Source organism: Pteropus vampyrus, unplaced genomic scaffold (genome assembly GCF_000151845.1).
Source record: "Pteropus vampyrus isolate Shadow unplaced genomic scaffold, Pvam_2.0 Scaffold50, whole genome shotgun sequence".
In the NCBI taxonomy this organism is placed as follows: domain Eukaryota; kingdom Metazoa; phylum Chordata; class Mammalia; order Chiroptera; family Pteropodidae; genus Pteropus; species Pteropus vampyrus.
The window spans coordinates 7,425,932-7,449,288 of record NW_011888831.1 but is presented as its reverse complement, the minus strand read 5'-3'; the positions used below and the strand labels follow the sequence as shown (position 1 = coordinate 7,449,288).

The 23,357-nt window shown below is 40.0% G+C and overlaps 2 protein-coding genes and 1 pseudogene across 4 annotated transcripts in view; 1 reads left to right on the top strand and 2 right to left on the bottom strand.

The window, feature by feature from the left end:
* Positions 1-6,928: 6,928 nt before the first annotated feature.
* On the bottom strand, positions 6,929-7,047 carry LOC111739466 (annotated as a pseudogene).
* A 12,881-nt stretch (positions 7,048-19,928) lies between these two features.
* LOC111739356 (vegetative cell wall protein gp1-like) lies at positions 19,929-21,970 on the bottom strand. Its single transcript, XM_023530374.1, has 3 exons — positions 21,926-21,970; positions 20,768-21,137; positions 19,929-20,588 (listed from the first exon to the last, which is right to left on the bottom strand). Exons 1-3 carry the CDS (start codon positions 21,968-21,970, stop codon positions 20,446-20,448), a joined length of 558 nt encoding a protein of 185 aa, XP_023386142.1. The 3' UTR covers positions 19,929-20,445.
* The window catches only part of NLK (nemo like kinase), a 130,875-nt gene continuing 128,605 nt past the window's right edge, over positions 21,088-23,357 (top strand). For all 3 annotated transcript variants that reach the window (XR_895867.2, XR_002780261.1, XM_011359996.2), the window contains exon 1: positions 21,088-22,525. Coding sequence is in view for 1 of the 3 variants with exons in the window: in XM_011359996.2 (XP_011358298.1) it covers positions 22,068-22,525 (458 nt within the window). In the remaining 2 variants the exon portion in view is untranslated. The remainder of the gene's footprint in view (positions 22,526-23,357) is intronic.

Below are 23,357 nucleotides of genomic sequence, written 5' to 3'. Positions count from 1 at the left end.
GAGATAACACAAACCAGTAAATTTTGGTAAGGTTAAGAGAACAAGTGTGAAGAAGGCATAAAATATGAATCTCAGATGACAGAAGATAAGAAAGGAAAATAGGGCGAAGTGAGGAATTAGTTCATTTGGGACAGATTGAATCACCTAGTGCTCTTTATAGGAGGAAAGATATCAGAATTAAGATTGCCTCCATTTAATAACAGAGTTGTTATTACTGATAAACATCTTATTAGTAACTACAAGAGATGGGTTTCTGGTTGAGGAAGAAGGTGGGCATTATTTTCACCAAATATTCTTATCAGACAAAAAAGAGACAATGGAATTAATACAATGCCTTCAGAGTCTGCCTGAATACCTGCCTTCTGAGTTTGATTCCCCACCCTCCTTTCCATCCAATAGACACGGTTCCACTCAGGTCTTTGCTCTAGCCCTAGGTAAATTTCACATGGTAAAAGGCTACAGGCTTGGAAGTTAAACAAAGGCTGAGGCTGCACTTCAAGGAAACACCACTTACTAGCTGTGTGATATTGGTTAAACTTAGTTAATCTGAGTCTTGGTTTCTCCAGTTGAAAATGAGGATAATGATACTCATATCTTAAGATTTAAATGAGTGATTGGGAATAAAGAACCTAACAGAGGCAGTTAGATGCTCGATAAATGTCAGTTCCATTTGTGAGATTCTTGAGATGTGATATCTTCAAACTCTTGGTGGTGTTTGTGGGACATCTTCTACATTTGGACAGAGCAAGGACATCAGGGTTTGATGGCCTTACCTTATTCAAGTGCATTCATTCTGATCTAGGATTATCCCCTCCCCACTCCCATTTGGGGTGCATAAATTCACTAGGTAAGGCTCTACTAGGACTCCAAGACTGCCTCATACACTGCTTCTGTCTATAGCTTCTCAGTGTGAACCCGCTGGGGGTGTCAGCACCAACTGCTTGGACAGCTCCTTCTCCAGGACTTCTTACTCTAATTCCAGAACCTGGCTTCTGCCCATGGTTCTGATCAGGATTCCCTGCCTTTCCTGCTCTTCTTGCCACAGCTTTAAGCACTCAAATTAGAGTCCATAGGTTTGGTATTTAGTAATACCAGGAAGTACCCGATTCAAAAGCAAATCTGATTAGACAACATTTTTTTAAAAACTGCTCAGGTAAATAAACTCTAAACCTGTATAATTGTCTTCAACTTTTTAGGATTCATTGCATTGTTATCTACTTAGGCTGATTCTGACGTAAAGTCTATGTTTTGCAAAATGTGTAACTTTTTAAAGTTTTTAAATGAGCTCCTACTGTGTTGAAATTAATGACATTTATAGTTGCATTCTCTCTTCCTTTGCCTTCCATGTTTTAGAAAAATACTTGTGTAACTACCTCAGCTTTTCACAAATTATTGAGAGATCAAGGGCACATTTCAAGGGACTTGGTCTTCTAGACTTATATTGAGAGTATATAGCTTAAATTACTCTTCTCTCTATTCTCCCCCAGAGACAGGCATTTATTATGAAAGGAGGAGAATAGTAATTGTTGCTATAGATAATAGTTTTTGTTTTGTTTAAGTGGACTAAACCATACGTACATTAACAAAGAGAGTAGATTCTTAAGTTTTGACATATAAAGCCAAACATTAAAAGCTGCATATTGTCTTCAAGACTCCTTAAGTCTTTTGTCTCTTCACCTGAGTCCTGTGCTGACATCAGCAGTCTGGTATTAGGGTGCCTGGTAGAAGAGTCCTGATTAAAACTTCCTAAGAGTACTCAGCTGATCTGGCTTCTGAAAAGTGAGCCAGTATTTACTACATAACTACTATGTGCCCAAGTCTTAGTCAGATGCTTTATACATGTTATCTCAACAAGTCATTACAGCAACCCTGGGAGGTAGATATTAGCAACCCCATTTCACAGATGTAGAAGCTAAAGGTTTGAGGAGGGGTCATAATTTGCTCAAGCCAATTCAGTTTGCAAGTGACAGAGACAAGATTCAAACTCATGTTAGTCTTATGCTATCTACATTATCTATCTGTGGCTTCAGGGGCTCCAATAAGGGAAAAGGCATAATAGGAACTGATGGGGCATGGGGTTGCTGGTTCCAGGATGAATGTGGGAGGTTCAAGGACATTCTTCATATCTGGGGGCTGGTGCCCCTTAAAAGTCCATCTTAGAAGCAGAAACTGGCACACTAGGATAGCTACATCAGATTCACCTGGGGGGCATATTAAGAATGCAAATAGTTGGACCACATTTCCAAAGATCCTAATTCAGAAGATGTGGAATACAGCCCAGGAATCAGATTTTGAAAAATTTCTAGGGGATTCTGATGTATAGACAGATAGGGAACTACTGCTTTGGCAACACTTACAAGCCTCAGGCTTCTCCCTTCCACCTTTAGTCATGCAATGATCCTCAAGGATTCAAAGCCAAAGCACAGTTTTGAAAGAGGAGTGATAGTCCCCATGGAAGTTATCACACAGCTCATAGAGACATGGCTTTCAATCAGCAGGCATATGTATCAATACCAGGGACAATTTCTCAACCTCAACACACTCACTTCTGTTATGAACTACTACATATCCAATGAGCCTAGAAATGAACTTGTTGGGGGTTAGAGACAACTGTTTCCATGGGGATTGCTAACCTCTGGTATATCTTTTCAAGATGAGTTCTAATTTATCTGCAAGGAACTTCTCATGTCTTTTCCCCATTATAATTTCAGGGGGTTTACTTTGGACTTTTCTGGCTAGGGGTCTGATGTTTCTTCCTCTCAGTTTAGAGTGTTCTGGTATGCACTGGCTGCTGCCTGCACACTGAAAGAGATCTGAGCTCAAATGACACTGAGTGCATCCTTGTGCCATGTGAGTAGTTAGGACCGAGGCAAACTGTTTCAAGGAAAATGCTGCTCCTCAGTTCCAGTCAATCCTTGCCATATAGTAATGCAGACTCAGTGTTACCAGAGCTTCTGATTTAAAACAAACAAACAAACAAACAAACAAATAAAAAACTGCCAGGGATCAGAATTTCTAAATGGTGGTTCAAATTAAAATTTAAAAATACCATGTGAGCCAAACAAAAGATTTCTGTGAGTCACATCTGGCCAATTTACAAACAAAGCTCAGCAGAAAATGCCTTCCTGATTTTTAGTTGGCTTGAGAGCAGGCTGCCACACCTGGCCATGTCTGCCAAAGGAATCAGTTCCATTTTGGAAACTACAATTCTAAAGCACTTAGTCACCCCATGCTGTTTGATTTGGTCTCCAGTCACAGTGAAGCTTTTAGTGTGGCCTTTGGTTTTAGGGAGATAAAATGAGGGATAAGAGTTGAAACAGAGCCAACTCTTACTATCAGTGAACATGCTCTAATATATCATTCTCTAAATCATCTTACTGACATGCTGACAGACTTAAAATTCTAGCACTAAAAACCACTCACTCATACCTTACTGTTGTATGATATAGCCAACTCAATGCTGCTAGAATTCCAACAGCAATACTGGTTCCCTTTCCTCTTGTATATATTCCAAATATCCCATGAAAAAGGATCGCCTCCCTTGACAAGCACCAACTTCTGTAATTGAAACAATTTGAAGTTGGCATGGTACTATGCTTATCTCATCAACTCAGATTTCCAAGTGAGTTGGGGAATTTGACCATTGCTAAAGATTCATCCTGAATCTTTACTCTTTACCACTGAAAAAGTGATTGTGAACTCATTCACTTCCTTTCACTTTATAAAACCCTTTAGTCAGTTTTTCCCTATTGCAAAGTGGTGCGTTGAGGGTGGGCTAATTCATCAGTCAAATATTCTTTTGCCTCGTGATTCTCACTTCCATCAGTTCTCTTCTTTCCCACCCTCTGGTAGGTGAGAATTCTGGGGAATAAATGCCTTTCCTGAGAAAGCGAGCCTCAACTAGGTGGGTGGTTCTGAAACAAAAATAGTGGCAAAGACCCAGCAGAGGGAAAAGTGTCCAAGGAAGTCCAAGGGATCTTCCTGTCTCTTCAAATCAACTGGGCTCGGGATTCACAGGTGAAAGGCGTAGTTCCTTTGATACAAGAGTCTGTGTGTCTCAAGTTCCCAGCCACAATCAGTGGCTCCCTTTGAGTATATGAGATTTCTCAAAAGGATGGAGGAGGAGAAAAAAAGATTTTTAGAACCACCTGTGGAGCTGATCCAAAATACTCATATTTGTCCTCTCTACCTACCTTAACCTTCTGGTCTATCAGAGTTAGCAGCGAGGTAGGATGTCAACCACATAAAGTTCAGAAAAACTCCCAAGGTGATCTTGATTCACTGCCTTTTCCACTCCCACAATACCCTTGAGGACCATTGAACTGAGAATCACCCAGCCACTTGGGTTACTACTTTGGGAGTATTCTGGCTATATTGTGTCTATACATGAGGTGCCCATTAAAACACACACACACACACACACACACACACACACACACGCAACTTAGACCTTAAATTAGATAATGGATGGTATTAGAAGTACGTATAATCACCTGAAGGAGATAGGAGTGGCTCCTCTGTAAACCTGAAAATATTAACAGGCCTAAGGAATGTATCAAGAAAGAGAAAATTAGTCAGAAGAAAGAAAATTGGTCAGTCAGAAAAATATAGACAAAAGAAAGATGCTGAAGCAAAGACTGGTAGTGCCCATCCCCAAGAGAGTCTCAACAATCAGACTTGAAACATCATAGACCATTGGCAAAACTATCTCTATCACAAGAAGGATAAATCAGGTCACCCAAGGCTGATGTCAGCAGGCATCCACCAATCTATTATCCCCAGGGGCTAATTCCTTGCTCTTTCAAACAAACTTCTGACCTCTCTTATAGAGAAAGTGATGGTTAATATTTCTGGTCCCTGAGACAATAGTCTTTTATGGCAAACAGCTTTTGATTGATCATGATTTGGCATCCCATGAAGCATGATCCTCAGGCCCTGCCTGATAGGCTCAAATTGACTCCTCAATCTCATCTAAAACCACTAAAGGAGGCATAATATGATTTCCTTTATAAAAAGGCTTCTTGTTTAAAAAAAAAAAAAGTGAAATTTACATGACATAAACCATTTTAAAGTGAACAATTAAGTGGCATGTAGTACATTCACGATGTTGTACAACCATTTCCAAAACATTTTTATCACCCCAAAAGGAAACCCCATACCCATTATGCAGTTGCTCTCCATTCTCCCACTACCCAGCCCTTGGCAACCCCTAATCTTCATTCAGTCTCTATAGATTTACCTATCCTAAGTATTTCATATAAATGGAATTGTGCAATATATGATCTTTGGTGTCTGGCTTCTTTCACTTAGCATAATGTTTTCAAGGTTCATTGACACTGTAGTGTGTATCAGTACTTCGTCCATTTTTATAGCTGAATAATATTGCATTGCATGTATATATCACAGTTTGTTTATTCATTCATCCACTGATAGATATTTGGGCTGTTTCCACCTTATGGCCACTGTGAATAGTGCTGCGCTAAACATGAAGTTACATTTATTTTTCTGAGTACAAGTTTTCAATTTGTTCGAGTATACATACCTAGTAGTGGAATTGCTGGGTCATATGGTAATTCTATGTTTAACATTTTGAGGAAATACCAAACTGTTTTCCACAGTGGCTGAACTATTTTACATTCCCACCAGCAATGTAAGAGGGTTCCAATTCCTCCACATCCTTGTCAACATTTGTTATTATATTATATAATATTATATTGTATTGCCTTTTTTATTATAGCTATGCTAGTAGGTGTGAAATGGTACCTTGTTGTGATTTTGATTTGCTTTTCCCTAATAAATAATGATGTTGAACATCTTTTAATTTGAATTCTTCTTTGGAGAAATGTCTATTCGAATCTTTTGCACATTTTTAAATTGGGCTTGTCTTTCTGTTGTTGAGCTGTAAAGGTTCTTCATATATTATATATACCAGATATATAATTCACAAATATTTTCACCCATTCTGTATGTTGTCTTCTCACTTTCTTAATAATGTCCTTTAATGCACAAAAGTTTTTAATCTTGAAGTTTTGTCTATTTTTGCTTTTGTTGCTAATACTTATGTATTATATCAAAGAATCCATTGCTAAAACCAAGATTATGAAGATTTATCCCTGTTTCTTCTAAGAATTTTATGACTTTAGCACTTATATTTAGGTCATTTATCCATTTTGAGTTAATTTTTGTTTATGGTATGAGGTAAGGATCCAAATTCATTTTTTTGCATACAGTTATCCAGTTTCCTAGCACCACTTGTTGAGAAGACTATTTTTTACTTATTGAATGGACTTGTCACCCTCGTCAAAAGTCAGCTGACAATAAATGAGGTTATTTCTGAACCTTCAATTCTCTTTTATTAGTTTATATGTCTATCCTTATCTCAGCAACATACAGTTTTGAAATTGGGAAGTATAAATTTTCCAATTTTTTTCTTCTTTTTCAATATTATTTTAGCTATTGAGAGCCCTTTTCAATTTTATATGAATTTAAAGATTGGCTTTTCCATTTCTCCATAAAAGGTCATTGAAATTATAATAGGGATTATATTAAATGTATAATATTGGGTAGTATTAACATCTTAATATTAAGTCTCTAATCCATGAATATGGGATGTCTTTCCATTTGTTGAAGTCTTCCTTAGTTTTTTCTAGCAATGTTTTATAGTTTTCAGTGTGCAAGTCTTTCACCTCCTTGGCTACATTTATTCTCAAGTATTATTATATTTGGGGGGGAAATGTTATAATGACCACTTTAAGTCATAAGTAAGATGACAATTCTTGCTGCTCTATGGAGAATAGACTTTAAAGAAGAAAGGTTGGAAGCAGGGAGATGTATTAAATATTCATGGTGAGAGATGATGGTGGCTTGGACAATGGGGTAGTCTTAGGAATGGCAGAAGAAGTTAGATTCAGGGTATATATTTTTTTAATGCCTACAGCACCTGGTATTCCTAGGTGGTCTCCCATCAAAGTACTAACCAGGCCCGACCCTGCTTGGCTTCCGAGACCAGACGAGATCAGGCATGTTTGGAGTGGCATGGCCTTAGACTGGATTCAGGATACATTTTGGAGATAAAACCGAAAGACAGTATTGGCTGGGACATTAAAAAAGAGTTGAGTCAGAGATCACTTCAAGATTTTTGACTTAAGTAACTGGTGAATGGCGGTGCCATTTGCAGACATGGAAAACACTAGGCAAGGTGGCCAGGAACAACAAAGAATTCCATCTGGATAAATTGAGTTTAAATTGTCTAGTAGACACGAGTAGCATTTATCATAATTTGTAATTACATATTCATTTGTTTACTTCTTTATTAACTGCTGTCTTGGTTAATAGTAAACAGTAGATAGTAAACTCCATGAGGGCAAAACCCAAATCTTTCTTATTCACTGCTATATCCCAAACCCTAACACAATTGGTACTTAGATTATCATTAAGTATTTTTTAATAAAGTTATCAAAATACAAGTTGAGGTACAGCTGGTCTTTCCTCATACTTGGTTTATAACACTACTTTCAGATGTACGTTCTTACACTTTACTTATTGCTGCATTTCTAGCATTTGTAAGAAGTGGGATTCTTCTATTCATAATTTTAATAGACCATGAAATGCCTCTCGCCCCATCTCCTTACTCTCTCTACTTTTCCATGCAATCTTGTCTTAACAAATGCCAAGAAAAAATAAAGATCCGGTACTTCTCAATAACAATGGCTAATGCTTATTTAGTGCAAACTGTGTGCCAGGAACTATATAAAGTGCTTTACACCATCTCATCTAATGCTCATAACAAATGTAACAGCATACAGCCTAAAGCATCTTTTTTTTTCTTTCGGTAGAGTCACATGCTTTGGAATGGGAGCTTTTCCACATAGCCGAAGAGAACACTTGAGATGGGTACATTAATTTTCTTAAGTGAAAATATATCAATGTCATTTAAAAAAAAAACAAAGATGCTGACTTCTGCCACCATAAATAAAGCCTTGGAGAATCTTGCAATTGGACAAATGAGTACCTCCAACTTAAAAAAAATCCATCAGTCAATAACCATTTACTAAACCCTACTATATAGGTATTAGTGGGGGTGAGACAGCAATAGAGGATATGGACTTAGCTGGGAGAGCTGAATCTAGAATGGGAAGGGTCATCAGAAAGCCCTGAAAACCTGCCTACTATTAATCTCAGGGAGGCCACAAAAGGCCCTCTACATCTGAGTATGGTTTGTAAAGACTTTTAAATAGTACCATCCTGAAAAATTCCAATAGCCACAATGATCCAAAGATGAGGGTGCCTTGCTAAGGAAGGCAGGAAGCTATGTCAAAAGGACACAGACAATTCCCTTCTACCTTGAGTGTGGGCAGTGCTTGGTGACTTGCTCTCAAAGAGTACAATATGAAAGAAGGGGTTGGGGAATAACTTTACAATAGAGAAATCTGTCAAACACTACTTCAGCCAGGTGACTGAGGTCAACATCAATAGTGATATGTCATCTCGATAGTATGTGCCCTTGACATAATGTCATGATAATGGCACTTTACCTCTATGGACTTCCTACCAAAAACCCATAGCCCCATAGTCTAACCATGAGAAAAATATCAGGGAAACACAAATTGAGGAACATTCTACAAATACCTTAACAGTACCACCTCAAAACCAAGGTCATCGAGAATAAGAAAAGTCTGAGAAACTGTCACAGACCAGTCGAGGGAAAGGAAAGATGATACCTAAATATTTCTTTTAGTGGTAATTCTTCTGTAATTCAAGTGTTTAAACTTCTTTAGTAAGAAGTACTATGGTGTAGCAGTTAAGAGTAAGAGCTACATGGACAATGGACTAGTGATTATCAGAGGGTAGGGGTGAGGGGAAGGGGGAAGGTAGACTGGGAAAAAATTTGAATCATTTCTTCCATTAAATTAATTAATTAATTAATTAATTAATTAAAATAAAAAGAGTAAGAGCTAGAGGGTTAGCTGGCCCTGGGTTTGAATATCAGTTCCTCCCACTTATTAATTGTGACAACTCAATCAACTTAAGCTCTTTGAGTCTCAGTTTACTCATTTGAAAGCAGAAATAAAATGAATAGTACCAACCTCACAAAATCATCAGGAAGCTCGAGTTAGTGAATCTTTAAGATATGCTTGGCATCAGGTATGATATAGAGATTTAAGTTTTCTTTTTACCCCAGATCCTTAACCAATTTATCCCAGAATTTTCTGAATGATCCATCATTTCCTAATTAATTGGAAAATGTCACCTTCATGAAATAATACCTACACATGCTTTTATTTGTTCAGACTTTCTATTCTGTTTCCTTGATTTGCCTGTTGATGCTTGTACAATTAGTACACTACAAAGTTACTTTGTAGCTTTGTACAGTTTGTAACAAGTTTTATAAATACAAGTAGTACAAGTAGTCCCATGGGATTAACCTTCATATTTTTATAGTTGTTTTTATTCAAAATTTATTGAACAATTTTCATGTGGAGTACTTTCATAAGCTTAGCGAAAGGGGTACTAGAATTAGAGTACATAGTCCCTGTAATGAGGGGTGTGTGTGTGTGTGCGTGCACGCGTGCGCATGTGTATGTGGAGAGACAGAGAGAGAATGATTGATTTTTCCATTAGCCATTTAAAAACATTTCATTGGTGTTATTCTCATGCTAGGCACAGCATTTGGTTCTGGAAAGACAGGCTGAATAAGACATAGACTCAGCTCTCAAGAGCCATCAGTGTAGGGCCAGAAACAAAACTATGATTCTAGTAATTGTATGGGATGGGTCATCTCAGTGAAGAAGTGACATCTTACATTTTCGAAGGATAAAACTGAGATGAAAAAGCAGAAGAGAGGTGAGAGTAAAAGGGATACAGCCAGAGGGCCTTCTAGGAAGGGAAACAGAATGTGTAGAGGTATATCAATTTGTGGAAAAGGCCAACCTTCTCAATATGGATGAAAGAGACGAGCAAGGTGGGGTATGAACTGGAGTGTATGTGAGCATACACATAAAATAACTCCGTAATATTTAAAGGGCAACTTCACTGCCAAAGTTCTAGCTGATGTCTTTTCTTCTCCCTGAAGCCTTTCAGCACTCTCTATTCCACAAAGATCTTGTCAGTCCAGATCACTAAGGAAGAATCATGTGATATTTTGTGACATCTCTTATTCATTTTTATTTTATTTCCATTCCTGTGCCTTGAAGGTAGTTTCTAAATATATTTACTTGCCAAGAACTCCTCTAGATCCAGGGACATAGCAGTGAACAAAATGAAAACCCTGCCCTCATGGAGTTTATAGTGTTAGTAGAGGGAGACATAGTAAATAAGTAAAAATCTGGTTTATTAGATGGCAATAAGGGATGTGTTGGAGAAAAATAAATCGTGGGGAGAGGGATAAGAATGTCTATTGCAGTACTTATTACATTGTGTTATAATTACGTGTGCCTCCTTCTTCTTCACTAGATTATTTTTCAAGGGCAAAGATTTGCTCTTATAAATCTCTATAGCTTACTGGTCCATGCCAGGAACAGAGCATGTGTTTAATAAAAATAGAGGAGCAGTACTGGTTAAATCTGGGGTGGGACTTCTTGTCCAAATCTAATCTCTGTCACTTACTAGCATGACTGTGGATATGATACTTAATTCTTTATTTGACTTAGTTCTATGTTTGACTTTCCTCATCTTAAAAATGGAGACAATGATAGCACCTTTCTCGTAGTGTCATTAGGATGATTAAATGAGATATATAGTAATGCACCTAAAATAGCACTACTGGCATAGGTAGTACTTAATAAATGATAGTGGTTATTATCAAAGAATTGACTGTGATCTGAATATATTCTAACAGCATGCACTTTAGAGCAATTAAAATAATTTACAGTTTGTAAAATCTGTTCATGCCAGAATAGATCTTCAGATGAACCATCTTAATTTACACTCATATATCATTGCAGCCTAGTTATGATCTGAGAAGTTTACTCAAAATATGGAGGCATAAGCAGCTGACACAGGTCCTGGCTATCCTTTTGTGAACCTCCGACCCTGCTTTGCATCCAAAAATCTCACCAGAGCTGAGCTTCTCTGCCCAGTTAGAAGGTTTGGAAACATGGCATTAAAACACTATTGTCCAGATTTATTTGGTGATAACATGTTCTGACAGTATTTAGCCTAGAGGCCATGTACATTTCCATCATCTCTTCTCAGTGAAGAGATTGCCTGGAGCTATGTTATATGTCTAAAAATATTGCCTTCTCAATCATCAACAGTATAAAAAGGAATCATTTTTTAAATTTGTCTGGGATGATGTAGTTTGCAAAGCACTCTCCCTACCCATTATCATTCAATCCTCAAGTAAACATTCTAGAAGGACAAGGCAGGGTGATCATTTTCACTTAGCAGCTATGGAAACGGAGGCTTCTAAGGTTAAGCCTTAGCCAAGTTGGCTGAGCTTCTCGTTCGTGATTCTGTCTCTATGGCCTACACCAGGCTTCCTACAAATCCTGGGATTCCCCCAAAATAATCAACATGTTGATGTGGGCCCTTTCTCTTGGTATTTACCCATCTCTGTATCTCTTTCAACTTGTCCAATACATTCCCCTGTTTAGAGCCACAAAACTGACAACTATACTTTTTTCAAATCAGGTGAGGCTCACCTAAATCCACTAGAGCATCATGAGCCCTCTGCATCCAGTCCCTTGAGGTTCTGTCACCAACACTCCTTGGTTGGAGGATGGAGGTTAGAACTCTGAAGTGACTCCAAGCAGGTCCATAGTTTCCTAAGTAATAATGGCGATAGACAATCTATTACTATGGCACAAGTCTAGGCATACTGAAGTTCTCCTGGAAAATGTCCTCTGCTATTTCTCAGGCTAGTAACTTATTTTTTTTAACTGGTGGTGTATGGCAGAATTAGATAAATTTGCTAACTTCTTTTTTTATCACATACAGATAATAAATAATAACGATCATAAAATAATAATATAGGGACATTTTTATACCAAAAAGGTAGGAGAGGTAGAATCTCAGAATAAGAAATAGTACATTTAACTTTATGAAAAACTCACAAATCATCCTTATATTTCTTGTTCTGTAGACATCTGTGTGAAATACTTCATCAGGCACTTGCTCTGGGGCTGGCATTTCAAATCACTGCTCTGGGACTTATAACATCATTTTTACACTTTTTGCCATGGTGTGCTTGACTCCTGCTGTGTTCAGAACTGGAGAATTCCAGGCCTTAAGAAGACATGTGTATGGACTTACAATAAAGTTTCTCTGTACAACTGAATTGAAGCTAAGACTTGTGAATCGTTCTTTCTGTATATACTATTTAAAGCAGTGAACATGATATAATTAGGTATCATTTGGAACAGTGCGTGTGTTTTTGTGGTGGTGAGGACAACACGTTAATCCAAGGAAGTCTGAGCCAGGAAATTATGGAATCTGTAGTTAGCAGAGGGAAGCACCTGATTGGATGCCATATGTTACTGTGATCCATTGAGCTGTCATCTACCAATGAAATCTTGACCTTCTTATGTGACCAATACCTATTTTTAAAAACCCTACTGTGAAATTTCGGCAGACATTATAAATATTAATATAAAGTCAAAAACATATTACTAAGAGAAGATAAAGGATGGAGAGAGGGTAATAATACTTTTTTGAGTGTCTACTATGCATCAGATACATGTAAAGAAACCAAATATCATTCATAATAACCTTGAAAAATTGATTAGCCCTATTTTACAAGTGAGAAAATAAAAGTGAAAGAGAACATGAATAAGTTCTGGAAAGTGGCAGAATCCACATCTATTTCACCAAAACTATGAGGTCTATATCATATTACTAGAGAAAACAGAACCAAGGCCTAGAGTCTCAACATGTTTTAATATGGTGAAATATAACCAATTGAAAATAAAAATTAGAGGGGTACTTCTTGAACTTGGCAAAGAGCACCTATGAAAAACCTACCAGGAACAGCATAATTAATGCCAAAAGACTAAATGGAAGAAGATTGTCTCCTAAGATTGGGAATAAGACAAAGAAGTCTGTTCTCATCACTTCTATTCAACAGTTTATTGAATATACTATTAAGCTGTATTAATTAAAACAGTGTGGTACTGACATAATGACAGACACATAGTTTAGTGGGACAGAATAGAGTTTCCAGAAATAATTCTAAACACATTTGATCAAATGATTTTTCAATAAAGATACTAAGGTAATTCAATTGAGAAAAGATAATCTTTTCAACAAATGATCCTGGACCAGCTTGATATCCAAATGGACAAAGGTAAAGTCATAGGGATAGACTGTGGAGAGAATAGATAAGGCCATGGGACTCCCATATAGTGCAGTAGGAAAGTAATCGGTTGCTCTCAGTTCTTCAATCTTGGAAGAATTTCTAAAAGAGCAAGATTGAGGAATTAAGGAAAAGAAAATGTCCAGACTCAGCAGCCTGGAGCTCAGAGTGGATCACAGTAGGCATTCCCCAATCATTGTAAAATTAGAGGGGATCATTGTGTAATGGATGGACCCACTTGTAGGCATCTATCCTAAAAATGTATTTGTACATATGTATAAGAAGGCATGGATAGGAACACTTATTGAAACCTTATTTGTAAAGGCTAAAAAAGGTAAGTAACTTAAATGGGAAATTTAAGAAAGGCGAATCGTGTCAGAGCTCCACTCATATACCTTGGGTCTTACCATGTCTTTGTATGACAGCAGACTTCTAACTGCTAGCACCTGCATGTACTTGCCTGAGGGCTTTCTCTAGCCACCAGAGACCTCTTTTCCCAGGTGCATGGTGAGGCAAAAGTATTGGGGAATTAATGCCTCTCTGAAGCAGTCCTCAACCAATGGTAGATGCAAGTTGATGGATAAATACTCCAGTTCTCTTTAGGTTCTACAATAGTGTTGTGCATTGGCTTCCAGAATTCCTCAGTGGAATTGAGCTCTGGTTACCTACAGTGATGATTTACTTGATAAAAAATCCATCATTGGCTTCTTTTCTCTTCCTTGTCTCACTTCCCCATTCTCTTACCAGTATTTTCTGAGATTACTTCTCACATAAAGTACTTGCACTTGAATCCTTATCTCAGGGTCTTCTTTCGAATTCAGCATTTTGAAAGAACAAAGCAGATCAATAAGTAGATTATTATGCAATGATCACCAAAACATAATATATTGTTACGTGAAAACCAAAATATAACATTGCTAAGTGAAAAAGCATGTTATAAAATCTATATGTGCAGTGTAATAGCATATATTTTAAAAACACAAAAAATAAGCTATATGTTTCTAAATGTGCGTGTGTGTGTGTAAATGCACACAAAACAGTCTAGCTGGGATGCACACTGAACTGATAATAGTGATTCCCTCTGAGGAGAGTAGGACTGGGCAAGAGGGTCAAAGGAGATTTTTGCTTAAATAGTAAACTTTGAATTTTGAAAAATGATAAATCTATTTGTGAATTACTTGTGTTTTTAAAAGTTAAATATACTTTATAATGTGATGGACGAGTTCAGTTTACTTTAGCTTAAGAACCCATAATGGGCACTGGGGATGAAAAATAGGAACACAGTCCCCCCACTCAGGGAGCTCCCAGAGCATGACACAGGTGAACATCTATACTGCCATATAAGTACCATGACAGAAATAAGCAGAAGGGGCTATGGGAATCTAGAGGTGAGGCCTGGCCAGCCAGCTATAGAAGAAAATGTCATTCTTCCCCCACCTCCCCTGTGGAGATTTAGTAGACTTCAACCAAAATGACTAGAGTTCAGTCAGCATAGCTGAAGGTATAATGATTAAGAATTAAGGAAATCAAGGGCTTGCCACCCAGTCAGAATAAAGATGGTCTTAATAGAAGGGTCATGACATCCCTGGAGGGGTGTCCTGGAGCAGGAATTTATCACTGTTTCCAGAACCACCAGGAATTTCCAGTCAGATGGTTACAATGACACTGGCTCCTCAGATCTCCCACCGGCCTCCCCTCCATGCCCCCATTCCCACTCACCCCATGCTCTGAGACCATGCCCACCCAGCAAACTTCTGCTGATGATTTAAGACTTGCCTTGAGTGAGAAAATGTACCAAGGGGAGGAGGCAAGTATTACAATCAAGCTGTCGGTTATATTTGTCACTGAAAGGCAATTATGTGGCCCACTTCTTGCCCCTTAACCCAGTGGTTACGAGGCCCCTTAACCCAGTGGTTCCAAGCTTTGCTGTACATTGGAATCTACTGGGAAGCTTTTAAAAATCCTAATGCCCAAGTCACACTCCATATCAATAAAAGGGGTGGGTGCCAGGCAGTGATCAGCTGCCACCTGGATTGGGAGAATTTAAGGGTCTCACCACTTAGGGTATTCTACTCAAGAACAAGACATGGTTATTTTATTTACTTGCAGCAAGTAAAGGAGACAGGGGATTCACATGCAAACTGTCTCCCCTGAAGGGAGGCTTAGCCATGGCTTATATATACTATTTGGTTAATTACATGTTGATTTTTTCTTTACAGTCGGCTATACTTACAGGTTGGGTTCCTGTCAAGCTCATCCTGTTTACAGCTGTGTCTGCAAAATACTGTCTACATTTTAACATTTAGCAAAAATAGCAATCATGGTGGAAGTTTTTACACCACAGAAATAGGCCCCAAGTCAGGCATTAAAAAAATTTTTTTTTCTGAAGAGCTGATTGTTAAGCACTTACCAGCACACCCCTGAAGACAGGCATCCGTAGTTTTTAAAGGTTCGCAGGTGCTTTTAATGTGCAGCAAGGTGTGGGAACCAGTCTTAGTCTTTGCCTATGCAGTGTTCGGGATGGTCTTAGAGAACTTGGCAACTCTAGGAACGGCTTTTTAAGGCTGTAGCTCTCTTTCTAACCTGGGGCCACTGTGTCTGAGTACTTTCAGGGAGGGCAACCTTTATTCTGTTCTGGAGGCTGAGCTCTGCAACTTGATATGTTGGGGGTGAATAGCTGAAAGTTTTGTGCAAGGCTCATTATTGCCCTTTTAATGAAAAGTATCTTATCACATTTGGAGTCCAAGCTGAAAATGGATCCACAGGACATTTTCTATATAACATGTGGAACAGCTCTTATTGTATGTTCAATGCATGTGAATTATACTTTCATTTACTGACTTAAGTCAAAGTAGTAAAGGCACCTACAAATGTTAAGTGTAAGGCTTCTACTATGTATTTTAAACTTTAAAAAAACTAAAATTATTCATCACTGATTCACCTGAGAAGGGTAAGTGTTGAAAATTGCCTCGCTATCTTGGTCAAGGATGTGGGTCAGGGCTAAGGTTTGGTCCTGGGGGTTGGAGCTAAAAGATGGAGAGGGGTAAGATGATGCTAAAGTCCTCGGATAGTTCATGCTAAGGGAACACTTATGGGACTCAGGTTGTGTTCTTGAATTGGGTGGAAGCCCAGCTATGGGGGAAGAAGGCCTGGATAACATGTGAACTTGGATTTGTCTGGCCTTACACAGTCCCCAGCTTGTTACTATGTCCCATCTCTATCTTAGTTCTCTTGACTCCTGACATTGTATTGCCCCCAAACTGAATCTTCCACTGCCCTATGTGGCTTCCTTTGGTGTGCCTTCCTGTAGGTGATTGTGGACATGCTCTTTGTCCCACAGTACTACTAAATGCTCAAGAGTTTGCAGCCTTGCTCACACTGTTTTATCAAACGTCTGGCTTTATTTTTGGACTGACAGCTTTATGCCCTGTCACATGGCTGACAGAGAGTCTGGAGGGACACTGGAAAATAGATGAGTCTAGGCATGAAGGAAGCATGACCCAGAAGGGAGTGTATGCTGAAAGGCCAGAGGTGGCCTTCCCTGCTTGCCACTGAGAATTTGGATTAAAAAAATGTTGAAAAGGTATCATAGATCCAATGAGGGAGGCCCTTGACTATCAGGCTTGAAAATGAAAGAATTTCCTGCCTATTCTTCCCTCTACATCATGGCATCGCTTCCTTGGCCATTCCCTCCTGCTTTGTGGTGTGGTGTGGTGGTAGAAAGAATAAGCACTGTGGAGGCTGCCGCTCCCTGGCTTTGCGAGGTTCAAGTTACTTTGCCTTCATGAGTCTGTTTCTTCACTTGCAATATGGAATACAGTGATGATTTATCACATGAGATAACACTCATTGAGCACCCAGTGCTGTCGAATGTGAGTTGCTCCCTTGGTTATCTTTTAATCCCCTTGGCCTGGCCCAGGTTCCACAAAGTCTCTGCAGGCAACTCAAGGGGGTGCCAGTTCTTGGAAAAAAAGTGAAGATCACCTCCCACTTCCTGCACATTCTAGTCCTGCTTATGCATTCTGATGTCCTGCTTGCTTTTTTAGGCTCTAAGTGCTATCCTGCTGACTCACTTCCAACTTCTTGTTCATCATGCTCAGCTCCTGAAAATGGAACAGAATAGAAAAAGCTGGATATTATGCTGTCTGGTGATGTATTTGAGGGGAATTGGATGGCTGTCAGGCCAGCCCCACATGGATAAAATGCTGGGGACATGAATTTAGCAGGGCTCAAAGTGTATTTCTTCATCTGACACTGTAGGACACTGCCTTGGCTTGTAATACTAATAATAACCACCCCACTTACTGCCACTGATGAGGAGCCAGGAAGCCTCTGGGCTAGTGCTTTCCATGACTGTCTATTCGAATCATCACATCAACTAGAGAAGTCAGGGATCCTCTCTATTTTATGAACAAGGAAATTCAGACTAAGACAAGTTAAGAAACTTGCCCAAGATCACAGAGCTAGTAAGTGGCAGAACAGGGATTCAAACCCGTCATCTAGATCCATGCTATGTAATATGGTAGCCATTAGCCATAAGAGGCTAATAAGCACTTGAAATATGACTAGTGTGACTGAGGAAATGGAATTTTTAATTCAACTGAGACCATGCTGTAGATGCCAAATATACACCAGATTTCAAAGATCTAGTATCAAAAAATAAACATATTTTTTTGTAACATTGATGAAAGGTTAAAAATGACAATATTTTGGATATGTTGGGTTAAATAAAATAGATTAAAAATAATTTCCTTTTTCTAAATTTTTTAACGTGACTTTAAAATTTAAAATTCTAACATTTAAAATGTTTTAGTGGCTCTCATATTTCTATCAGGCAGAGCTGATCTAAACCATAAACATTAAATGGTCACTAAACCAGTGATTTCTCAGTATTTTTTGATAATTTAGGGGGCATAAATCCCCAATTTACATATTTTCATTTATTTATAAATTGCATACATGTACACTACTCTGTATATTATGTATATTATAAAACACTGTCAAAATCCACATTTTTAAAAGATGAAATAAGAAATAAGCGGCATTAGTTGTATTAATTTCCTGTGGAGACTATTAGCTCACTTTGTGCACCTCCTGGGGTGTGCACACACCAGTTTGGAAACTCTTGCACTACACTTAGAACTCCTGGAGGACAGAGACTTTAATTCATACATCTCCTCCCCCATTGATGAACCCAGCACAATGCCTAGATACAGTTTGTGCTCAATAAACATTTGCGGCAGAAATAAATAGCTCTTAATATGCAATCATTTTCTGGTGGATTGGATGTATTTCTTTATTTCATATGTATTGAGCACTTTCTGGGTGCTAGGTACTATATTAGGTGCTGAAAATTAAAAGTTTAAAACTCAGCCTCTTTTCTCTAGGCCAGTCCTTCTTAAACTTTAGCATATGTAAGAATCACCTGAAGGGCTTGTTAAGCAGATTCCTGCCCCAGTCACCAAGAGATTCTGGATCAGTAGGTCTGGTGTGGAACCGAGACCTTCTATTTCTAAGGAGCTTCTAGGAAACTTTGGAGGAGACTGATACACACTGAGAAACTGGAAAGACATCCCAAATATTATGTGCAGATGGGGCTAGGGAGAGAGAATGAGCATATATTGAACTTTTACTATTTGCTAAGAACTTTTAAATATATCACCCCATTTAATCCTCACCTCAACTTGATGAGGCATATAATATTATCTTCATTTTCAACTGAGGCAGCCGAGATTCAGGTGAGGTAAATTACCTAAGTCATAGAGCTAGTAAACAGCAGAGCATAGGCTGGTACCCGCTTTTGCACTCAACGATTCATATATTATTAAGTGTCTTCATCTTTTTGACGCTGCCATAGGAACCAGGCATACAATGTTGAGTGAGACAGACAAGCTTTCTGTCCTGGTCAAACTATGTAAACAATTAAAATAGAGAGTTCTCAGTGCTATGAGGGAGGCAGTGCCATGAAACTTTATAACAGAAACACATACTCTACAACAGGGCTGGGAAAGCTTTCGGGGTGGGGACATTTATGTGAAGACCTGAATGATAAGTTAGATGAGTGGAGGGTGGGTGGGTGGGTGAAGCAAAGATATACATGAAGGCTTAGAGGCAACAAACCATTTGAAGGACTGAAAGTTTAGAATGTCTGAAGTAAAGAAGTGGAGGTGAGAGATAAGGCCCTTGGGGAAGGAGGGAACCAGATAGTGCTGGACCATTTAGACTTACTGACTTTAATCAAGTGTAGGGACATGGTCCAACTTGTATTTTTAAAAGGTCCAACTCAGTGGAGGATGGATTACAGAAGAGCTTGTTTGCAAGCAGGAATATGTGTTAAAGGTGCTAGTGGTGAAAATTTGGATAATACCGTGGTGACTGGGGAGGAGGGTGTTAGAAGTGTTTAAAAGTGTTTAAAACTTGATGATCAATTAGAAGAGGAGTAGGCAGGCAACAGAGGAATCAAAAATGATCTCCAAGGTTCTGAGTGTGCACACTTTTAGTAAAATAGTTTCTGCTAGCTTATTATCTCATATTTTAAGAGAAAATTCAGATAAGTGAGGTTATATAAAAGTGAAAGATATTTCTTTAGTAAGGTTTCAATGACTAGAACTTATTAACTAAAAAATATGGGAGAAAATTACGATCATTGTGGTTAAGTTTATTATTTTTGTTGTTTTACTTTTTATTTGTATCAACAGCCTTACATCAAGGGTGGAGCTGTGAATGCTGGAGATAACTCTTCTTATTGCCAAGATCAGGATTAGCCACGGAGGACTGGTAGTTTCTTCTGAGTTTCTTCTGAGTTTCTTCTGAGTTTCTTCTGTGACTGCGGCGTTGAGTAACCTTGGACCTCGAGTCTCTAAAGCTCGACATCCCTTTTAGCTCCTCCTAGCTCTTCACACCTTATGCCTTTAAAAGGGATAGAAGAAGGCTTCAGTCATTGGACGAGAGATTTGGACTCCGCCTTCGTAGTCTAGGTCCCGCCCCTTTCTTTGGGCCACGCCCCCTTTACTTGGGTCTGCCCCCTTCACTTGGGTCTGCCCCCTGAAGAGGTCGTCGCTGATATGACAGCGAATTCTCTAAATCCTGACCTATAGGAGATCTAAAGGGTGGGCCTGCGATCAATCTTTTTTTCCATTTGTCAAACCAAGTGTCTATCTAGCCACAATCCCAGCCCATTTCATCTTCAAGCCAAGGATTGGTTGCTCTGGTCTAGGCTTCCGGCTCATGATTGGTTCTTTCATTCCACCCTCTCTTCCAGCTCTTGCAGGCGGGATTACCACGCAGCTTCCTGCTCCTGCCAAAAAAATAAAAGAAGAAAAAGAAAAGAGGAGAGGGGCGAAAGAAAATGTCACGGAGATCTTTGGTTTTTAATTTGCTTTTAGCCTTGTCGGTCAGGCCAAACTCTGCCTTTTGATTGGTCTTTTTGTCTGCCCATCCCGGATCAGGGGCGGGATTTCCCCAAGAGACCCACACCTTGTCGCCACTGGCCGAACAGTGCGCCTGTCTGAAGCTCCCGGTACAGGATTGGAGGCGGATGCAGACAGGTGGGCGTGGATTGGCTAGGGCAGCCGGTTAGTGTGAGGCGGGGGCGGGGCCTCGGCGGCTGGTTGCGCGTGTCCGCCGCTGGCTCCGCTCTATCCGGCTTTGCTAGGGGAGGTGAGTCCGGCCGCGGCGGCACCGGCGCCTGAGGAGGCGGCGGCTGAAGAGAAAGCGGCTGCAGCGACTGAGGAGAAAGCGGCCGCGAGGACGGAAGCTGGGTGGGGGGGAGGGGGGGAGACGGAGCAGCCTTGAGCCCTGCGGGGGCCGTCGTGCAGGGGGGACCCACCCGCTCTCCCCCCCAACCCTTCTAGCAGAAGCAGCCGGCGGCGGGGGTAGGAGTCAGCCCGGTTCCGACTGCACCCCGCCCTCCTCCCGGGGCTGCTATTTTTTTGGCCCCGGGATCCTAACCTCATCCCAGGGCGGTTCCCTCTGTCTGACCGTCCGAGTGCTGCCCACCTCTCTTTCATTCCTTCCTGTACCTCCTTACCTTCACTTTGCCCTGGTTCTCTTTCTCCTCTCTGTCCTGCCCTGTCTCCTCCTCTGTTCGCTCTGTCGCTCCTGCCTCCTTCCCTGGCTCTTTTCTGTTCGGGAAAGTTTAGTACTCAACCGCCCCCCCTCCCCCCCACTTCCAATCAGGTCAACCTGAGCAGGAGTAGGGGGAGATGTAGGGAGGCCTGAGAGTTCGAGTGGGGGGAGCTGGTTTCCCAGAAAATTTCCCCCCATCTTTTTAATTTGGGTTGGTTGGAATTTTTTTAAATTGTATTTTTGAGGAGGTGGTAGTGTTTAGAAAAGGATGTGGGAATGGAAGGGGTAGATGAGTCAACCCTCTTACAAGATTCCAAGGGTGGTGTGTTACCTGATCCTTTTCGTGTCTGGAGTTCAGGGGGTCGGGAGGTTTGGCCTTTATTCCCACATTCAAAGTTGGAACCTCCCCCAAATTAAGGATGGAGTTTTAGTAATCACTTGTGGCAGGAAACCTGGGGGGAAGGGGTCCCTTTTTCCTTTTCCTTTTTCTTTTTCGTTTTATTTTTTTGGCAACCCACGCCCTTCCACACACGCACACCCCAAATTTAAACACCAAGATCCTCTAACTTGTTTGGATTGACTGATGAAGACATAAAGCCAGTTACGCTCCATGTTTTTGGAGGTGGAGTGAGTGGTTTTTCTTCATTTTTAAATGGCCAAATGACAGCTTGACCTAGTTTGCTTTCCAATCAAAGAGCATTTTTTTTGAATGTCTCTTTGTGGCGCAAGAGCCAACGCAAAAATGATGGCGGCTTACAATGGCGGTACATCTGCAGCAGCAGCAGGTCACCACCACCACCATCACCACCACCTTCCACACCTCCCTCCTCCTCACCTTCACCACCACCACCACCCTCAACACCATCTTCATCCCGGGTCGGCTGCTGCCGTACACCCTGTACAGCAGCATACCTCTTCGGCAGCTGCGGCAGCCGCAGCAGCGGCCGCAGCTGCAGCCATGTTAAACCCTGGGCAACAACAGCCATATTTCCCATCACCGGCACCGGGTCAGGCTCCTGGACCAGCTGCAGCAGCCCCAGCTCAGGTACAGGCTGCCGCAGCTGCTACAGTTAAGGCGCACCATCATCAGCACTCGCATCATCCACAACAGCAGCTGGATATTGAGCCAGATAGACCTATTGGATATGGAGCCTTTGGTGTTGTCTGGTGAGTATCAAAAGCAAAACACAACTTCTGGTTTCTTCTCATGGTTGTGATTGGGCGAGTCATCTCATGGTTTTCTCCATGTTGACCAAAGTGGAGAAAGCTTCTCCACTCAACTGTGGGACGACACCCTTACTTACATGATAAAGAGGCCTAATACATTGGCTATGTAGGCTTAGGCTTTTGAGTCCTGACAAATTTTGGTGGAGAATCCTCTGAGTAACACACATAAGTTTGCTGTCTACTAAACTTTTTGGTCTAGAACCTAAGCAAACCACTGACTATAGGATAGATAAATGTGTGAAAGAAACACTTATTCCTACAAGATCTTAGTCATCTCTTATGTTTTAGTTGGCATCAGTTGCCCACTTGCAGCAAATGTCACAACTGACCCAAACTTGATTCTTTTTAATCTTCTTGTCATTGAGATATACTTTGCATAACTATTGTGCTATCCCTTCTGTCTTTTCAGTCCTTAATTTGTGAAAGAAGATAGGGTTCATAGTCGAACCAATTAAGTCATTTCTTGAGTGGTTTATTTTAAACCATAAAGTTATAATTGGGAAGTATGTAGCTTTAGCCTTTTGAAAAGAATGTATTAAATATAGCATCACACATGAGTACCACAAATGAGGTCAGTAGTCTGTAGCTATGCAGTGGCCCACATTCGGTGTAATGTTTTAGTGTCATTTAGTGTCTCTTAAGTTGCTGCTATCCCTTGGTTGGTTGCTGAAGTAGGAAGTATACTTTTTAAACATTTGAAATGATTCTACTTTTGCTAGTGTTACAAAATTTTTAAAGTCTAAGGGCAACATTAAATGCAACATTTTGTCTA

Bases quoted from the DNA above. Each gene is read 5' to 3' on its own strand.
- LOC111739356 (XM_023530374.1), bottom strand. From the start codon at position 21,970: ATGGAGCGTAACTGGCTTTATGTCTTCATCAGTCAATCCAAACAA. The intron at 21,138-21,925 runs GTTAGAGGATCT...TTCTGCTAGAAG, and splicing joins TCATCAGTCAATCCAAACAA to GGTTGGGGGGGAGAGCGGGT. The intron at 20,589-20,767 runs GTGTGGGTCTCT...TTTTTTTGGCAG, and splicing joins GTTCGGCCAGTGGCGACAAG to GAGCAGGAAGCTGCGTGGTA.